This window comes from Zychaea mexicana (genome assembly GCF_025766255.1).
Source record: "Zychaea mexicana strain RSA 1403 chromosome Unknown BDB00scaffold_7, whole genome shotgun sequence".
Classification (NCBI taxonomy): Eukaryota; Fungi; Mucoromycota; class Mucoromycetes; order Mucorales; family Lichtheimiaceae; genus Zychaea; species Zychaea mexicana.
In genome coordinates this window covers 57,881-71,321 of record NW_026516670.1, presented here as the reverse complement: position 1 = coordinate 71,321, position 13,441 = coordinate 57,881, and the positions used below count along the sequence as shown (strand labels likewise).

Below are 13,441 nucleotides of genomic sequence, written 5' to 3'. Positions count from 1 at the left end.
CAGTTGATTTTCCGAACGAATGCCGTTCCTGGGTTAAAGCTTTCTTTTTTTTTAGGTTCTCTCGCAATACATAATCTCATGCTTAGCAGACGATCACTTACGTGGACTACCATTGTAGTATTCATTGTAATAATCGGTCTGCAGACAAGCTCATATTTCAAACTTGCCATCTCAATACAAGATGACTCAATCGTACCTAGCGATTCAACATCGGAACCTGTTCCTCCTCCATCAAACTCACAAGGCTCAGTTGCCCATGTAACAGGCTACAAGCGCGATTACACAACAATATGGGGATATGCAACATCATTGTTGATGATATACAGTGTATATGCAGCACTACAACGGTGGTGCCTTCGCTGGCGACGGGACATCCTTAGCGATCGTGGCATATACTGTCGATTCCGACGCATCACCGACCGTGAATTTCGAATATTAGACTCAATATGGACCCTGGGCGAAGCTGCTCAAGTTTCGACACTCGTTTTGTTGAATAGTTTATTTATTCTGCGGCAACGAGTTCTTGTACAAGAAGAAGGCGGGCGAGACCTGTTCCATCAAGAGTATGCTAATCGGGCTGCTCAGCTAGCGTTGGTCAACATATCGGCTGCAGTTTGTTTATCGGCACGGCATATGCATAGCACCTATCGATTGGGTATAGACCAAACACTTGCATGGCATGCTTGGTTTGCACGACTTGGTGGCCTGTGCACATTATACCACGCCTGTTTTCAATTCGCACGCAAATACCATCTCAGCAACTACCACGGCATGTTTGACGTCTTAATGTCCAACGCACGTTATATAACGGGTACTGTTATGATAGCGGCCATTTCTGTTCTTTACATCGGCTCCCACCCTCTTGTGCGCGCTGTATCCTATCGCTTGTTCCGGGTGACTCACCTCCTTGCGTTTCTGACCATTGTCATGCTTGGCGTATTTCACCACTGGACCTTTGTGGTATTTTATGCTGCTGTCGCATGCGTTTGGTTTGTTGATCAGTTCAAGTTGTCCTGGCCAGCTCGGCTCGTGTCCGTGAAGTCTTTACCGAGCAACATTGTAAGGCTGCAAGTGGAACCATCCTTTCCAATCGAAGCTACGGATTTCTCACCTGGGCAGTTTGCATTTGTTTCGACTACGGGCAGATGGCTGACACAAAAGCTATACTCTCATCCATTCTCTATCAGTCGGTTCGATCAAGGTGGGTGCGCATAAAACAGAGAAAAACCAGTAGATTAGGATTGACTCTATGTGATCTGCTACTCTGCTAACACGCAATTCCGTATATAGAACCTGCAAGTAGTTTGTCAAGCAGCAATGGTAGCACATTGTTAAGCGACAAAGGAGGCAAAGCTGTTTTCACTTTCTACATCAAGGCAAATGGACGAGACACAGCTGCTCTATATCATCTTGCAAAGTCGGGAGACCATGCCTGTATAAAACATATGCGAATGAGTAAACCCCTCGGAAGGCCCTTTGTCGACATGGCAGGTCGCAGCTATGGAGACTTTGAAGTGGTGGTCTTGGTAGCAGAAGGAATCGGTATAACACCGTGGATATCTGTTATGCAGCAACTGGGCCAAAGGGAGCTCCATGTTATAACTAAATATATAACATTAATATGGAGTGTGAAATCGGCAGGTAACGTGTCGGAGAACTAGTAAGGGAAAGCAAGCTCTAACCCGAAAGAATTATGCATAGATACATGCGAAGCCTTTTTGCCAGAATTGCAGTCGCATCTAACAGATATTGATTACACCATCAACGTTTACGTTACTCGCGATAGTGTGTCAGACCCAGAAAATCCCTTGCCTTCTTTTTCTGGACTGGAGCTCACCAAGGGTCGTCCTGACCACGGGACTCTTCTCCGAGATATTCACCGTAAATACCCTACAACTGATACTGCACTCGGTGTATGTGCACACGATGAGACCATCCAGCGTTGTGGGAATCTTGCGCGAGCTTTTAGCACCGACCAATCAGTATGGGCAGTACGATGTGAGCGATTCGAGTTTTGACGATCGCATTGTTGTTTATATATATATAAACTGTCAATTTGTACATAGCATTGTATTTTTTTGGTTTAAAAACCATTTTATAATATACACACACAGATGAATAATTATGTAGAAATAAAGGATCAAAACACGATCACATAATAAGACATTCTGTTTTACGTCTCCTTCTTCTACTGGTATGGCTGCTCTCCGTGTCTTCCTGTGTAGGTGCCAGGGCTTTCAGTCGTCTCATAGCAAGCCGATGGCCCAAACAAGCTGCTTTGCGGTACCATAGAACGGCCTCTTCCGTGGAAGTATCTCGAGCAACACCAATTCCGTTCTCTGAATAATACCCAACAAGATAACAGCCATTGGCAACGGCAAGTTCTATCGGTTTCTCGCCAGCATAATAGTCTCTGGCTTCTATGGGAGCATTGGCCGCTCGCTTTGCCCACAAGTACGATTCTCGATCAGACTGTGGTAAAACACCAGGCGTGTTGGATCCCGTCAAATACCATCCGGATAACCCCAGCGCTGCCTGTGGATTTCCTTGCTTTGCTGCATTCGTGTACCAGGATATCGATTTAACATCGTCAACCTCGACCCACGTACCCGTCTCGTAGAACTCGGCCAATTTACACTGACTGGCTTCATAACCCATCTTGGCAGCACGATGCAGGAGCTGAAGAGCATAAGTTGTGTCTGGGATCAAGCTTGTTTTGTCACATTCTCCAGTCAGTTGGACCATGGCGAGCGCGTGCATGGCATAAGGAAGAGCTTGAGCCTCGGTTGCTGTAAGCAATAGAGAAGATGACGACGATGATAACAAGGACGAAGAAGAGAAAGGCGCCGCAGATTTGGCGACTATACTGTCGGCTGCACGCTGGATCCAAGACACACCGAGTCTTGCCTGTGGCGCATGCTTGTAATAACCATGAAGTAGAATCACTCCAAGCTTATACATGCATGTTGAATGCGATAATCTAGCACCCCTTTGATAGTATGCTATCGCGCGTCCGAAATCTTGGCGAGTACCAAGGCCCAACTCATGGCACACTCCCGCTCGGTATATCGCTTCTCGATGATTCTGTTTGGACGCTTGAATATACCATGCACATGCCTTGGCTGGGTCGTATACAAGCCCAAGTGCGCCAGATCCATGGCAGGATGCCAGCAAAAATTGAGCATCACTGATACCTGGCTCACCCATGTTATGCCCAGTCTTGCTCAGCTTACGCAAAAGCTTTCGCGTGTGTGTTTCCAAGGCGTCGCGTAGCATGGTTTTATCGAGATGAAGCGAACTGGTACTACCCAGATCATTCTTGGTTTTCTGGATCCATTGCATCATGTCAAGGCATAATTCGAGCTGCTGTTGTCTGTCGCGTACTTGCTTACAAAGGGTCTGAACCTCTTTTGCTGTAGTGGGCATCGGCCAGCGTCGTGTGCTGGTACTAAGACTAGTGCGCGACGGCGCTGTCGTCGCAAAGGTACTTCCAGAACGTGAAGAGGCTGCTGCTGGAGCGGGTGGTTGGTGCTGGCCATAAAGTCTGCGCCTATGTGGTTGAGGTTTCTGGAGCTGCTGGCCTAGCGACTGAGTGCTTCCCGACGATGAGGTGAGTATAGTCGATGACGACGAAGGATTAGAGGGTCGGCTGTAGACGTTGTTATTGATAGACAGTGACTCGTTGGTAGCGTTTAAATGCCGTGGAGCTTTTGCGGCTGTACATGGAGTAGCAGTAGCAGCAGCAGTCCATGCGATGCTTTCAAAGTCGAATGACAGATCATTGTTGCACAAAACAGGAGGATGTGCAGCAGCCATGATCTTCGTAATTGTTTGTTAAACAGGCAGCTCAACAAAGCAAAAGAAAAAAAAAGAAAACAAACGGCGGTGTGTTCGAGAAATCATTCATCTGTTTTTTTTTCTATTTTCTGTTTCCTTGGGCTTGAGCAAGGGAGAATTGTGGATCCAACATCCGTTTTGTTTCTGCGTCTATTAGAAACGCAAATAAATTATTGTTTATTCCGACTTTTTCAGGACGAGGTACAATCTTCCCATGCCACCGTGACCATATTGCGCGCTTCTGTAATCCTTCTCTCGTAAGTTTCAATATCCTTCTGCGTTTTGTCGATCTTGCTAAGGAGGTAGTTGATGCGGTTATTGATCTCCTTCGGTGGCTTTCCGTTGTAAATGTTGGATAGCGATGTCACTGTTTCCTCAAATTTGGATATACTATCCTCGGCCAATTTTTTGAGATACTGGTTTGTTTCAATCTCCATGGTAGCAGCAAACACTTTATCCGAAACAAGTCGGTCGAACGCCGTGTACATCACTGGTTTTCCTGGACGAACCGAGTTGGCGCGTCCTACAATTGCAGTATTTGTGTCACTCGTCAATGTATATGCTGGTAGTTGTCAGTGATCTAGTAATATTGAAATACATGTACGTACCATCTTTGTAAAGAACTGTGATGAGTTCTGCGCGCTCCATTGCCCAGAGAGGCTTCTCATCGCCTTTGAAGAAGGTACCGAATTTCAGCTCGTCAAAATTGACCTAAAACCACGATCGATTAAAATCAAAAATGTAGATCGTTTGATCATCAGAGCTCGAATACACGTGAAACCATCAACAGGAAGCTTACACTCTTGGTTAGGGATAGCCCTTTAACGATCTCCCAAAACTGAATTGCAGACCACTCCATTTGGTGCTCTTCAAGATCTGCTGTTTCATTGAAACCATATTTACGGATCTCCACGACTGTGCGTTGAACAATATCTTCAAGGGCATCTAAGAACAACAAACAATCATCAGTTAGTAAGCAATCTTTTGATGTTGACTGATTGTCCGTGAGCTGCTACTGTTGTAAAAAACCCCGAACAAAAGAAAGTATACAAACACAAGCACTATGCACTAACAAATAGTATTTTACCTAGTGGATCCATCTTCATCTTCAACTTCTGCACCAGTAACTCCAGTTCAGTAAGTCGGCCACCCAGCGCAACGACAACCGAGTGTAGTTTTTCGTTAAGCTCCTTTGTACCTAGCTGACGAGCAATAAACGACAGAGACATCTCTGGCGAAGCATCCGTAGTCTGAATGGTCTCAAAACTTCGTCCAGGCAGTGCTTTTCATTCAAAAAAGATAAGTAATAGTAATAAAAATGTCAATACCTACGCATGTATACATCCCATACTGCTGCTCTTTTATATCCCCGCTTTAACAAGTACCTTTGTTCAGAATCTTATTAACAGAAACGTTCGAGCTGACAAACACAACGTGTGCCACTTCATTTTCAATGAGCAGACTAGCAAAGTGGGAAATCTCGGTCCAAAGGTGCTCTGTCATAGAGGTCTCTCTGTGCATGAAATTGTCAAAGACAATGACTGGAATATCTTTACGCACATCATGTGGATCCCTCTTTTCGTCGTTTTTCATTTCGAGCTTTCTGCTAATCCAATATTTGATGCCATCGTAGATACCGCGTTTCTTTCTTCTGCCGTCCTCCTTGAATTCGTCACTTTGAGGGGAGACGTCGCGAAGTGCGATAGCTGCTGATTCCAAAATTTTTTGGATTTGAGCTTCTGGTGACGAAGCAATACCCGCGCTTTGGCCTGTCGATGCTGCAATAACCGTATCTAGGAGCTTTCCCATGGAGGAGACCCAGGTGAATACCGGGAAGTAGCCCAGCTGCTTGGCCAAATCGACGATCATCTCAGATTGGTTGCGGGTATTGGCAAGTGCTTCGCAGTCGATGAGAATTTTGTTACTACATCGTGATTTGGATTAAAGTGTCAGTCAGAAATGAGGGCCCTCTAATCCAACATCCCTCTTGAGCATTAAATCCATGTATACTTACTTTCGATCGGACAATGCAGCCCTTACTACACCAGTCTTTCCTGAGCCTCTTGGACCAGTAACAACAACAAACGACTCTATAGTGTACAAGGATGTTTAGTGTTTTGCTATCTACACAGCTATGATGTACATGTGCTGTGCTGTCTTTCTTTACCAGGAGTTTCATTGAGCCAAGATTGAATCTTCTTGATATCTTCGGTGTCTTCTTCGAACACGGTTGCCTGGTCATTGTGTCGGTCTACAGCAACAAGTCGAGCCCATGTTTCTCTTCGCAGCCATCGATAGAAGTCATATTCTTCTAGGTTGAAGCGTTGCATCACGCGCGAAGCAATGAAGAACTCACGCATTGGATCAAAGATCGAATATGTTATACCGGCAATGATAGCAGCGAGGATGGGTACTGTGATTCTTGGATGCTCCATAATCCATTCTTTGACCACATTTGTACGCTAGCATAGAGTGCAGTTTCTTTTGTTACTCATGCCATGTTAAGCAAGTATCAAATAGAGAAATTGACGTACCAGTTGTCTCTCATACAAAATGTTAAGTCTGTTACCTTGGATTAGATGCCCGTGGAGACAGTTGCGAGCACTTGTGGCGGATCGGACACGAGTGAACTGGACAATAGCATAACGGGCTGGTTCTTTAGAGGTAAACGGGTTAGGATGGAGGGCAATATCGTAGATTTTTCCATATTCTCGAAGATGCTTGTATAACCGCTCCACAGTGACAGGCTCGCCTTGAAACTCGATTCGCAATCGAGGAGATGGATATCGAGCGACAAGGTCTTCAAGGAAGGGTTCACCTTTGACCAAGAATGCCCGAATTTGCTGTAGATTGAATGATGCGACTACATTGTTTGCCTTCATATGCTCTTCAATTTTATGCACGATTTCCTGTGCCACTGCCTTTTTGTTTTCCAAAGTGCTCTTGAATCCAAACTCGACAACGGCTCCCCCATCCTTCGTGCTTTGAAAAGTTACGTGACAAAATTTCGTATTGTGTTAAGACCCCCATGTCCATCGCCATTGTTCCATTCTCCCAAATAGAATACTTACCGTGCTTCCATATGCGTCACTTTGAATCCGTGACCGATTTTTTCTGCAGAAGGTAGTGCCTTGGCTGTACGTGTATCCAAGCACTTTTTCGCATTGCGGAAGAAAACCTGTCGGATATCGAGGACGTTAAAGCGCAGCGGGAACACGTTGTCAAGGTAAAACATGGCCGTTTGCTCTTGCTGTGAAGCTTCTCCGCTTGCCTCTTTCGCAGCACCTTTGAGCTTTTAGAAAGAAAAATCTATCAGCAAACTTTCCTCATTTTGTTTGCCAAGTAACTGTCTTTACTGTTTTACCGGAATGCCGGTGACAGGATCGAATGGTCCCTGAGTAGCGAGGCGCCTGTTGGTGCATGCGAATCCGCGCCGAGCTGCAAAAGTATTTTGCAAGCCTGGACGAGTATAAATCCCAGGAAGGCGCGTCTGCTGACAACTAAACGTGCCGAGTCGTGAATACATTTCGAGATGATCTTCAAGTCAACAAAACGCAAAAAGATAAACCTCAATCAGGCCGCGCGGAGTCTTAACGTGCTGCAGGATTCTCATAGAAATGTTGTGGGTTCCATAGACGACATACAGCGCTGAGAGGAGAGTAAAGTAAGAAAGAAAGAGAGAGAAAGAGGCGGTAGGGAACTTCAATAGATCGCATCTTTTGGCTTTAAAAGCCGCACCCCCAATGCAAGCTAGGGGAAGTTTCTGTGCAGACTTAGAGTGAACCTTGTTGTCCGATCATGCGGGTGAAGAAAGAGTGAAATAACGAATGATGGCGATGATGATCAGCGTGCCGCCGTTGTTCTTGTGGCGTGCGGACCCAAGAGCTGCCGCTTCTCAATACATACATGAAATCTGCAATGGAAAGGTGAGTTATTGCTCGTTTGTTTACCAGAAGCGCTTATTGTTGGATTATTTTTAAATATGGACATTTGGGCAAAAACGACCAATTACAGCTTGAAAGAGACAAAGGTCCACTATAGCATCACTCGCGAATATAAACGATCCAAATGCTGAGAGATGTGTGGCAAATTGGTCAATAGGCCAGCAAACAGATAATTATCGACACCACCGTCATCTTCGGCATGGGCGTAGAAAGAATTACCGGGTCCAATCCCCCTTTTTTTCTGGTTCTCCAGGAGGATCTTGTAATATCACTCACTCTCCCTAATATGTGGTCGCCCACTCCCCCCCCCATTAAATGAAAATGCATGCCAAGTCTTGTCGACGTTTTGCCTATAAAAGCACTCCTCGGTGTTCTGATGCAGCCCGTGCCTTCTTCTCTTTCTTCTACCCTTTTTTTACTTTTCAATTCTATCAGACTATCATGAGCCGCGACAAGAAACCAACTTCATTAGTCACGCATTTGGTTGCCGGTGGCACTGCCGGTCTTATGGAAGCGTGTACCTGTCATCCGCTTGATACGATCAAAGTCAGAATGCAGCTTTCCAAGAACATTAACCGAAACATGGGGGTAAGATTCTCCTTTGCTGCTCTTCTGTGGCTATAGTACATATGTAGCACTATACTGATCTATGCTGCCTTATCCGTATCCATAGGGCAAGCGTCTTGGATTCGCAGGTGTAGGTCTCAAGATTATCAAGAACGAATCGTTCTGGGCTCTTTATAAGGGTTTGGGAGCCGTTGTATCTGGTATTGTCCCTAAAATGGCCATTCGTTTCAGCTCGTTCGAGCTCTACAAGTCCTGGATGGCGGATGCCAATGGCAAAGTTAGCACCACTGCTGTCTTCTTAGGTAAGTAAATGTTATTGCAAGCACCAACATTAGTTTCTATATTTGCTTTCTTCCAAAGCTAGTATACTGACTTGTACTGATCTATTATATTAGCTGGTTTGGCTGCCGGTACAACTGAAGCTGTGCTCGTTGTGTCCCCTATGGATTTGATTAAGATTCGTCTGCAGGTATTAGGAAGAAAATGTATTTATGATGGCATCATTTTGCTAGTCTAGTTAGACTAAAACGTTTGCGGGTATAATTCTTAGGCACAACGTCACTCAATGGCAGATCCTTTGGACATTCCAAAATACCGTAACGCCCCACATGCCGCATACACTATTGTCAAGGAAGAGGGTGTTCGCGCATTGTACAAAGGTGTTACCTTGACTGCATTGCGACAAGGTAGAGTGTTTTTGTTTGCTGCAGACATGGAATATAAACAGGAGATGGGATGATAAGGCTGATGCACATGCTCGCATTGTTGTTTGCTACTTTCATGTTTAGCCACCAATCAAGCGGCAAACTTTACAGCGTATCAAGAAATGAAAAAGTACGCACGTCGCGTGCAAAACCTTGATGAACTTCCCTCTTATCAACACTTGATTCTCGGTGGTGTTTCTGGTGCTATGGGTAAGTTAAGGGTACAAACGTGCAGAGTTTCGGGATAGAGAAAGTTGCACAACTCTAGTGCAAAAGGCAAGGCGGATAATGGGAAACGGGTAATTTTCTGAGATACTCCTTTCTACTATAATTTAGGTCCATTGTCAAACGCTCCGATTGATACCATCAAGACCCGTATTCAAAAGTCAAGCGCACCAGGAACTGGTTGGGAACGCTTCAAGACCGTCACCACTGACATTTTACAGAAGGAAGGCCCTCGTGCATTCTACAAGGGTTTGACACCTCGATTGCTACGAGTTGCTCCTGGCCAAGCCGTTACTTTTATGGTGTACGAGAAGGTCCGCAGCTGGATCGACATGTTCTCTGAAAAGCTGCAGGAGGGAGAGGTCACGAAGATGATCGCTCAAAAGTAAATTACGCACATATATTACACTTAGTATTCCTTTTCGTTACATCATTCATATACGATAATCATCCGCTTTCTCTTACGCTACTCTCTCCTTCTTTCTATTTGCTCAACTTCACCGGGCTGTACACTCTCTATTCATCCCCCATCTCCTTTCTTTTAAACATCACCATAGCCTAAGACTTCATACTTATTTTTTGTATGCCTTTGTGAAATTGCATCATCGGTGGGATCGAGTCTCTCCGTACAATAATAAAAAAAAGAGTTTTCCTTCACATTTGGTTGCCAAGAAAAAATTAGGAGCCCCTGGAATCGGCTAAGAGGAAAAGGGGATGGCGAAAGGCCACACCTAAAGCTATAATTCATCCCTTCTCGCATTAAGTTCAGCATGGCTTCTAAGGGAGATGACAGGTTACAAGAAGACTTCCGCGGACATCTTCATACATATACGCTTGCTCGTTTTGACGCTCAGATGAGCATCATAGAAAGGATGCTCAGAATGTTTGTTGCATATCGCATATTTTTAAAAGAACAGACATGCATGTATCTCGCACAATATGCACAAGATGCATCCAGAGAAAACGCGCAAGAAGATCCTGCCTTGTTAGTATATGTATCCCTATCAACTCAATGTTATAAATGAGCTCTACCTGCTGCCAATACTACTGCTTAAAATATATCATGCACGTGACGGCAGTAGTGCAATGTTATGATATAACTCAATGTTGATAACAGGTAATATCTTTGATAAAGCACTAGTGCTTTGATGAGATGATTTTAAGATATGGAAGCATCAGAAATCCGACCATGCGTTGATGTTTACATCTGATGTCCTAATTTAGTGTACACCTTTAGTTCACCAAAACAGTACGATCATTAGTACTCAAATCCTTCAAGATGCTCATATCCAACACACAGTGGTGATCCAATATGCTCTTTACAGTTAAAGCGGAAAAGGTTCTGGATACATGTATGCACTATTGGTACTTCTTATAGTATTAAAAGACAAAGCATAATTCAATGTTAATATTTATAGAAATGTTTTGTCCAAAAATAGATCAATAGTACGTAAAAAGCAACATTGTAATGCTGTATACGTATGTTTTGGGTATATCCTGACAAGAACACTAAACTAGGACAAATAGAGCCATGTCATTGTATTTTAGATTAGGATATGCAGAACACAGCCCATATTTATGCTTCAATATTTTTACGCCTAAAAGAATTAGCATAAGAGTACATGCGCTTCGGATATCTGCGTTTTGCTTTGTGTTTCACTATAAGATTTTTCACTTTTCATCTCTCTTCTAATATGATAACAACTGACACATATAGACAGCATAAATGCACATTGTTGACTACATGATCAAATCCCATATTATCTACATATAATATACATGATACATATGCACCCTTTTCGGTAGAGATATAGTAGAATAACGACAGAAACGCCACAACGACACAAAGGAGAAATACACAGTGTTTTGTGATTGTTGAAATTAACTTTCAGGAAACAGAGTAAACTATTAGTTCTCTATATGAGCAAGCCTCCTCCTTATTTCATCTTTCTTTACAATTTTACAATTGGACGTGCGTATACCGAGAATACGTGCCTCTTTAACATCTACAATTATGAACATGGCGCGTGAACAGATAAATCAAGATGCGCCCAAAGGAATCGTTGCATATACAGCTTTGATATACAGTACGTACATCACGCATCAGGAGCACAGAAGAATATGCTGACATTAAAAGGCTTAGACATGTCTGGTGAGCAAGTACATACGAACCGGCCAAGTAGAAAAACAGTTCCGCGGCTGCCAGACACTAACGTATGAATTGCGAGAATCTAAATATCCACTTAATTCTTAAACCATTAATATGAATTTATGGGCATGATTGTAGTTTTCGGAGGATTAACACAATTTTCCTCCTTTCCATGCAAAAAACAAAGATCAACAATGAGGAGAAGATAATAAGAAGAAAAACCGCAGTAATTGGATACGGTAGCTGATTTCATTAGAGCTAAAAAAAAAAGGTGGTATATATAAAGATCGACTTATTACAGGAACGCGTATTGATTGAGTCTTTTGAATTTTGGAGTTTTGACTTCTGGGTCTATGACTTTTGTGCTTCTTAGATAAACAGCAGCTAATGCTGCTTCAAGCAGCCTGAATGTAATTTGAATCAAAAAGTGAGTATTTTTGGACAATGTTGTCATCCACCTCACATGTCACTCTCATCTTTCGGCTTGTTGCTCGACAATAGTAACGGCCTTCCTTTGTGTTGCTTCATGTTTGTTGTTTGTGATTGATAGGTTTTCCATTTTCGTCATGGGCTGGTACGAATGGGGCTTGAGATATATCAAACAAGAGTGTTCGGTGCTGGTATCTTTAAAAAATGTGTTGTATGCGTTGTCCTGCTATGATATCAGAATACTAAGCAAGCACAATTTTTTGTATTGAAGTAAAAATTATATTTATTCTGCTTATATGTATATAAGTGCTGACATCTGTAAGTCCCGGTGCTTCAAGTGCTTTGGTGACATTCTTCGGAACCTTGACCCTTGAGAGCCACTTGTGGGGTACGTGGTGAATCCACACTTTTGCAACTCTCGGCAGAGGCAATCCCTTGTCTTCTGTAGCACCTTCTCGAGATGTTTCATCATAGTCTTACTGCTCAAAAATCTCCCGTTAACTGCAAATTTTTATTTTTCGCAACCTAGTTACCGGGAATCCCCTTGATGATTTCTAGGAAGAATGACCGCCGGCTATTACGCAAAAAGCAAAAGAGATTGTTTTAAAAGTAGACAATCACATAAGAGATTTACTTGAAATACACAGAATCTCTCTCCCCTTTTCTTTTGGTTTTTGATTACGCAGCGAGCCGCCCCTGTTCTTCTTCATAAAGAAAATTCAACATAAATAGAAAGATGGGGAGGCGACATGCGTGGATGCTCGGGAGTACACACCTTTTGAACTACAAGTTTCGTTGTGCATATTCATTAATAAATGAAGCAATGAATCATATTCCTTAATATAGCGTGACTCATTTGCTGTCCGGTAGCGAGCAGGTCTATGGGACAATGCCATAACCCCACAAGAACAACGATGCATGGCTCCATCCAATATGATACTGCAGAAAAAGAAGTTATTTTTTTTATGAATGACCACATTCCATTTGACATAATGACTTCTAAATGCATTGATATCGGCATCATTTGATAGCCATAAAGCTCTTACTACACTCTTTGAAGAATATGAGCAAGCATAGTCAAAGAAAAAGCAACTTGCATGGAATAAATTGACGGGAACGAATTGTTTTCCTTCATATTAGCCGTTCGTAAAATGAGTTGTGGGCATGTTTAAAGAGGGAACTTCACATTTTTATTAAGCGTGGCCAATTTCCCAAGCGATATCTTCCGGCATTATACATTGACATAAATGTAATGCTATCAAAGCCTATATAATTATTTCCTTTTTAATGCACATCACTGAAGTGTTATAAATGGGTAAAACAGGAGCAGACACGGGTGGAAGATTTGACAGGATTCGCGAAAGGGCAAGCGTCCGCTGCATAATTGTATTTTCATATTCAACAGCTACTTTCACCGGACCTGCTGGATAAGGCAGAGTGATTTGATCAAGATGACATGCCTGTTGATAAGTAGATTGTGCTTGTATAGCTCGATTAACAGGGAAAGATAGCAATGCTGGTGTTTCCGTGATTCGAGGGTGCTATTATTAGGGAAGGAAGGAACTCGCCTACCACATGTGTGGCTA

General features: G+C 43.2%; 4 protein-coding genes across 4 annotated transcripts; 2 read left to right on the top strand and 2 right to left on the bottom strand.

Annotated features, from left to right (window-relative positions):
• Window positions 1-10: 10 nt before the first annotated feature.
• Window positions 11-2,085, top strand: BDB00DRAFT_541228 (uncharacterized protein). The gene is made up of 3 exons (XM_053117790.1): window positions 11-1,201; window positions 1,291-1,641; window positions 1,702-2,085. The coding sequence occupies exons 1-3, from the start codon at window positions 79-81 to the stop codon at window positions 2,016-2,018; spliced, it is 1,791 nt and encodes a 596-aa protein (XP_052984079.1). The 5' UTR covers window positions 11-78; the 3' UTR covers window positions 2,019-2,085.
• A 66-nt stretch (window positions 2,086-2,151) lies between these two features.
• Window positions 2,152-3,342, bottom strand: BDB00DRAFT_755882 (uncharacterized protein; the record flags this gene model as incomplete). The annotated part of the gene is made up of 2 exons (XM_053118864.1): window positions 2,152-2,781; window positions 2,863-3,342. 2 exons carry the CDS (start codon window positions 3,340-3,342, stop codon window positions 2,152-2,154), a joined length of 1,110 nt encoding a protein of 369 aa, XP_052984078.1.
• Window positions 3,343-3,880: 538 nt separating this feature from the next.
• Window positions 3,881-6,931, bottom strand: BDB00DRAFT_802021 (RNA12 protein-domain-containing protein). Its single transcript, XM_053121919.1, has 8 exons — window positions 6,372-6,931; window positions 6,005-6,299; window positions 5,852-5,927; window positions 5,223-5,761; window positions 4,925-5,119; window positions 4,637-4,782; window positions 4,446-4,548; window positions 3,881-4,360 (listed from the first exon to the last, which is right to left on the bottom strand). The coding sequence occupies exons 1-8, from the start codon at window positions 6,717-6,719 to the stop codon at window positions 4,029-4,031; spliced, it is 2,034 nt and encodes a 677-aa protein (XP_052984077.1). The 5' UTR covers window positions 6,720-6,931; the 3' UTR covers window positions 3,881-4,028.
• Window positions 6,932-8,222: 1,291 nt separating this feature from the next.
• On the top strand, window positions 8,223-9,666 carry BDB00DRAFT_867938 (mitochondrial carrier domain-containing protein; the record flags this gene model as incomplete). Its single annotated transcript, XM_053126403.1, has 6 exons — window positions 8,223-8,369; window positions 8,455-8,650; window positions 8,744-8,817; window positions 8,899-9,034; window positions 9,137-9,262; window positions 9,389-9,666. 6 exons carry the CDS (start codon window positions 8,223-8,225, stop codon window positions 9,664-9,666), a joined length of 957 nt encoding a protein of 318 aa, XP_052984076.1.
• Window positions 9,667-13,441: the final 3,775 nt, after the last annotated feature.

Coding starts and splice junctions, on each gene's coding strand:
- BDB00DRAFT_541228 (XM_053117790.1), top strand. CDS start 79: ATGCTTAGCAGACGATCACTTACGTGGACTACCATTGTAGTATTCATT. Junction 1,202..1,290: donor TATCAGTCGGTTCGATCAAG/GTGGGTGCGCAT, acceptor TTCCGTATATAG/AACCTGCAAGTAGTTTGTCA. Junction 1,642..1,701: donor ATGGAGTGTGAAATCGGCAG/GTAACGTGTCGG, acceptor AATTATGCATAG/ATACATGCGAAGCCTTTTTG.
- BDB00DRAFT_802021 (XM_053121919.1), bottom strand. CDS start 6,719: ATGAAGGCAAACAATGTAGTCGCATCATTCAATCTACAGCAAATTCGG. Junction 5,120..5,222: donor TAATAAGATTCTGAACAAAG/GTACTTGTTAAA, acceptor TTGAATGAAAAG/CACTGCCTGGACGAAGTTTT. Junction 4,783..4,924: donor GATGAAGATGGATCCACTAG/GTAAAATACTAT, acceptor TGTTGTTCTTAG/ATGCCCTTGAAGATATTGTT.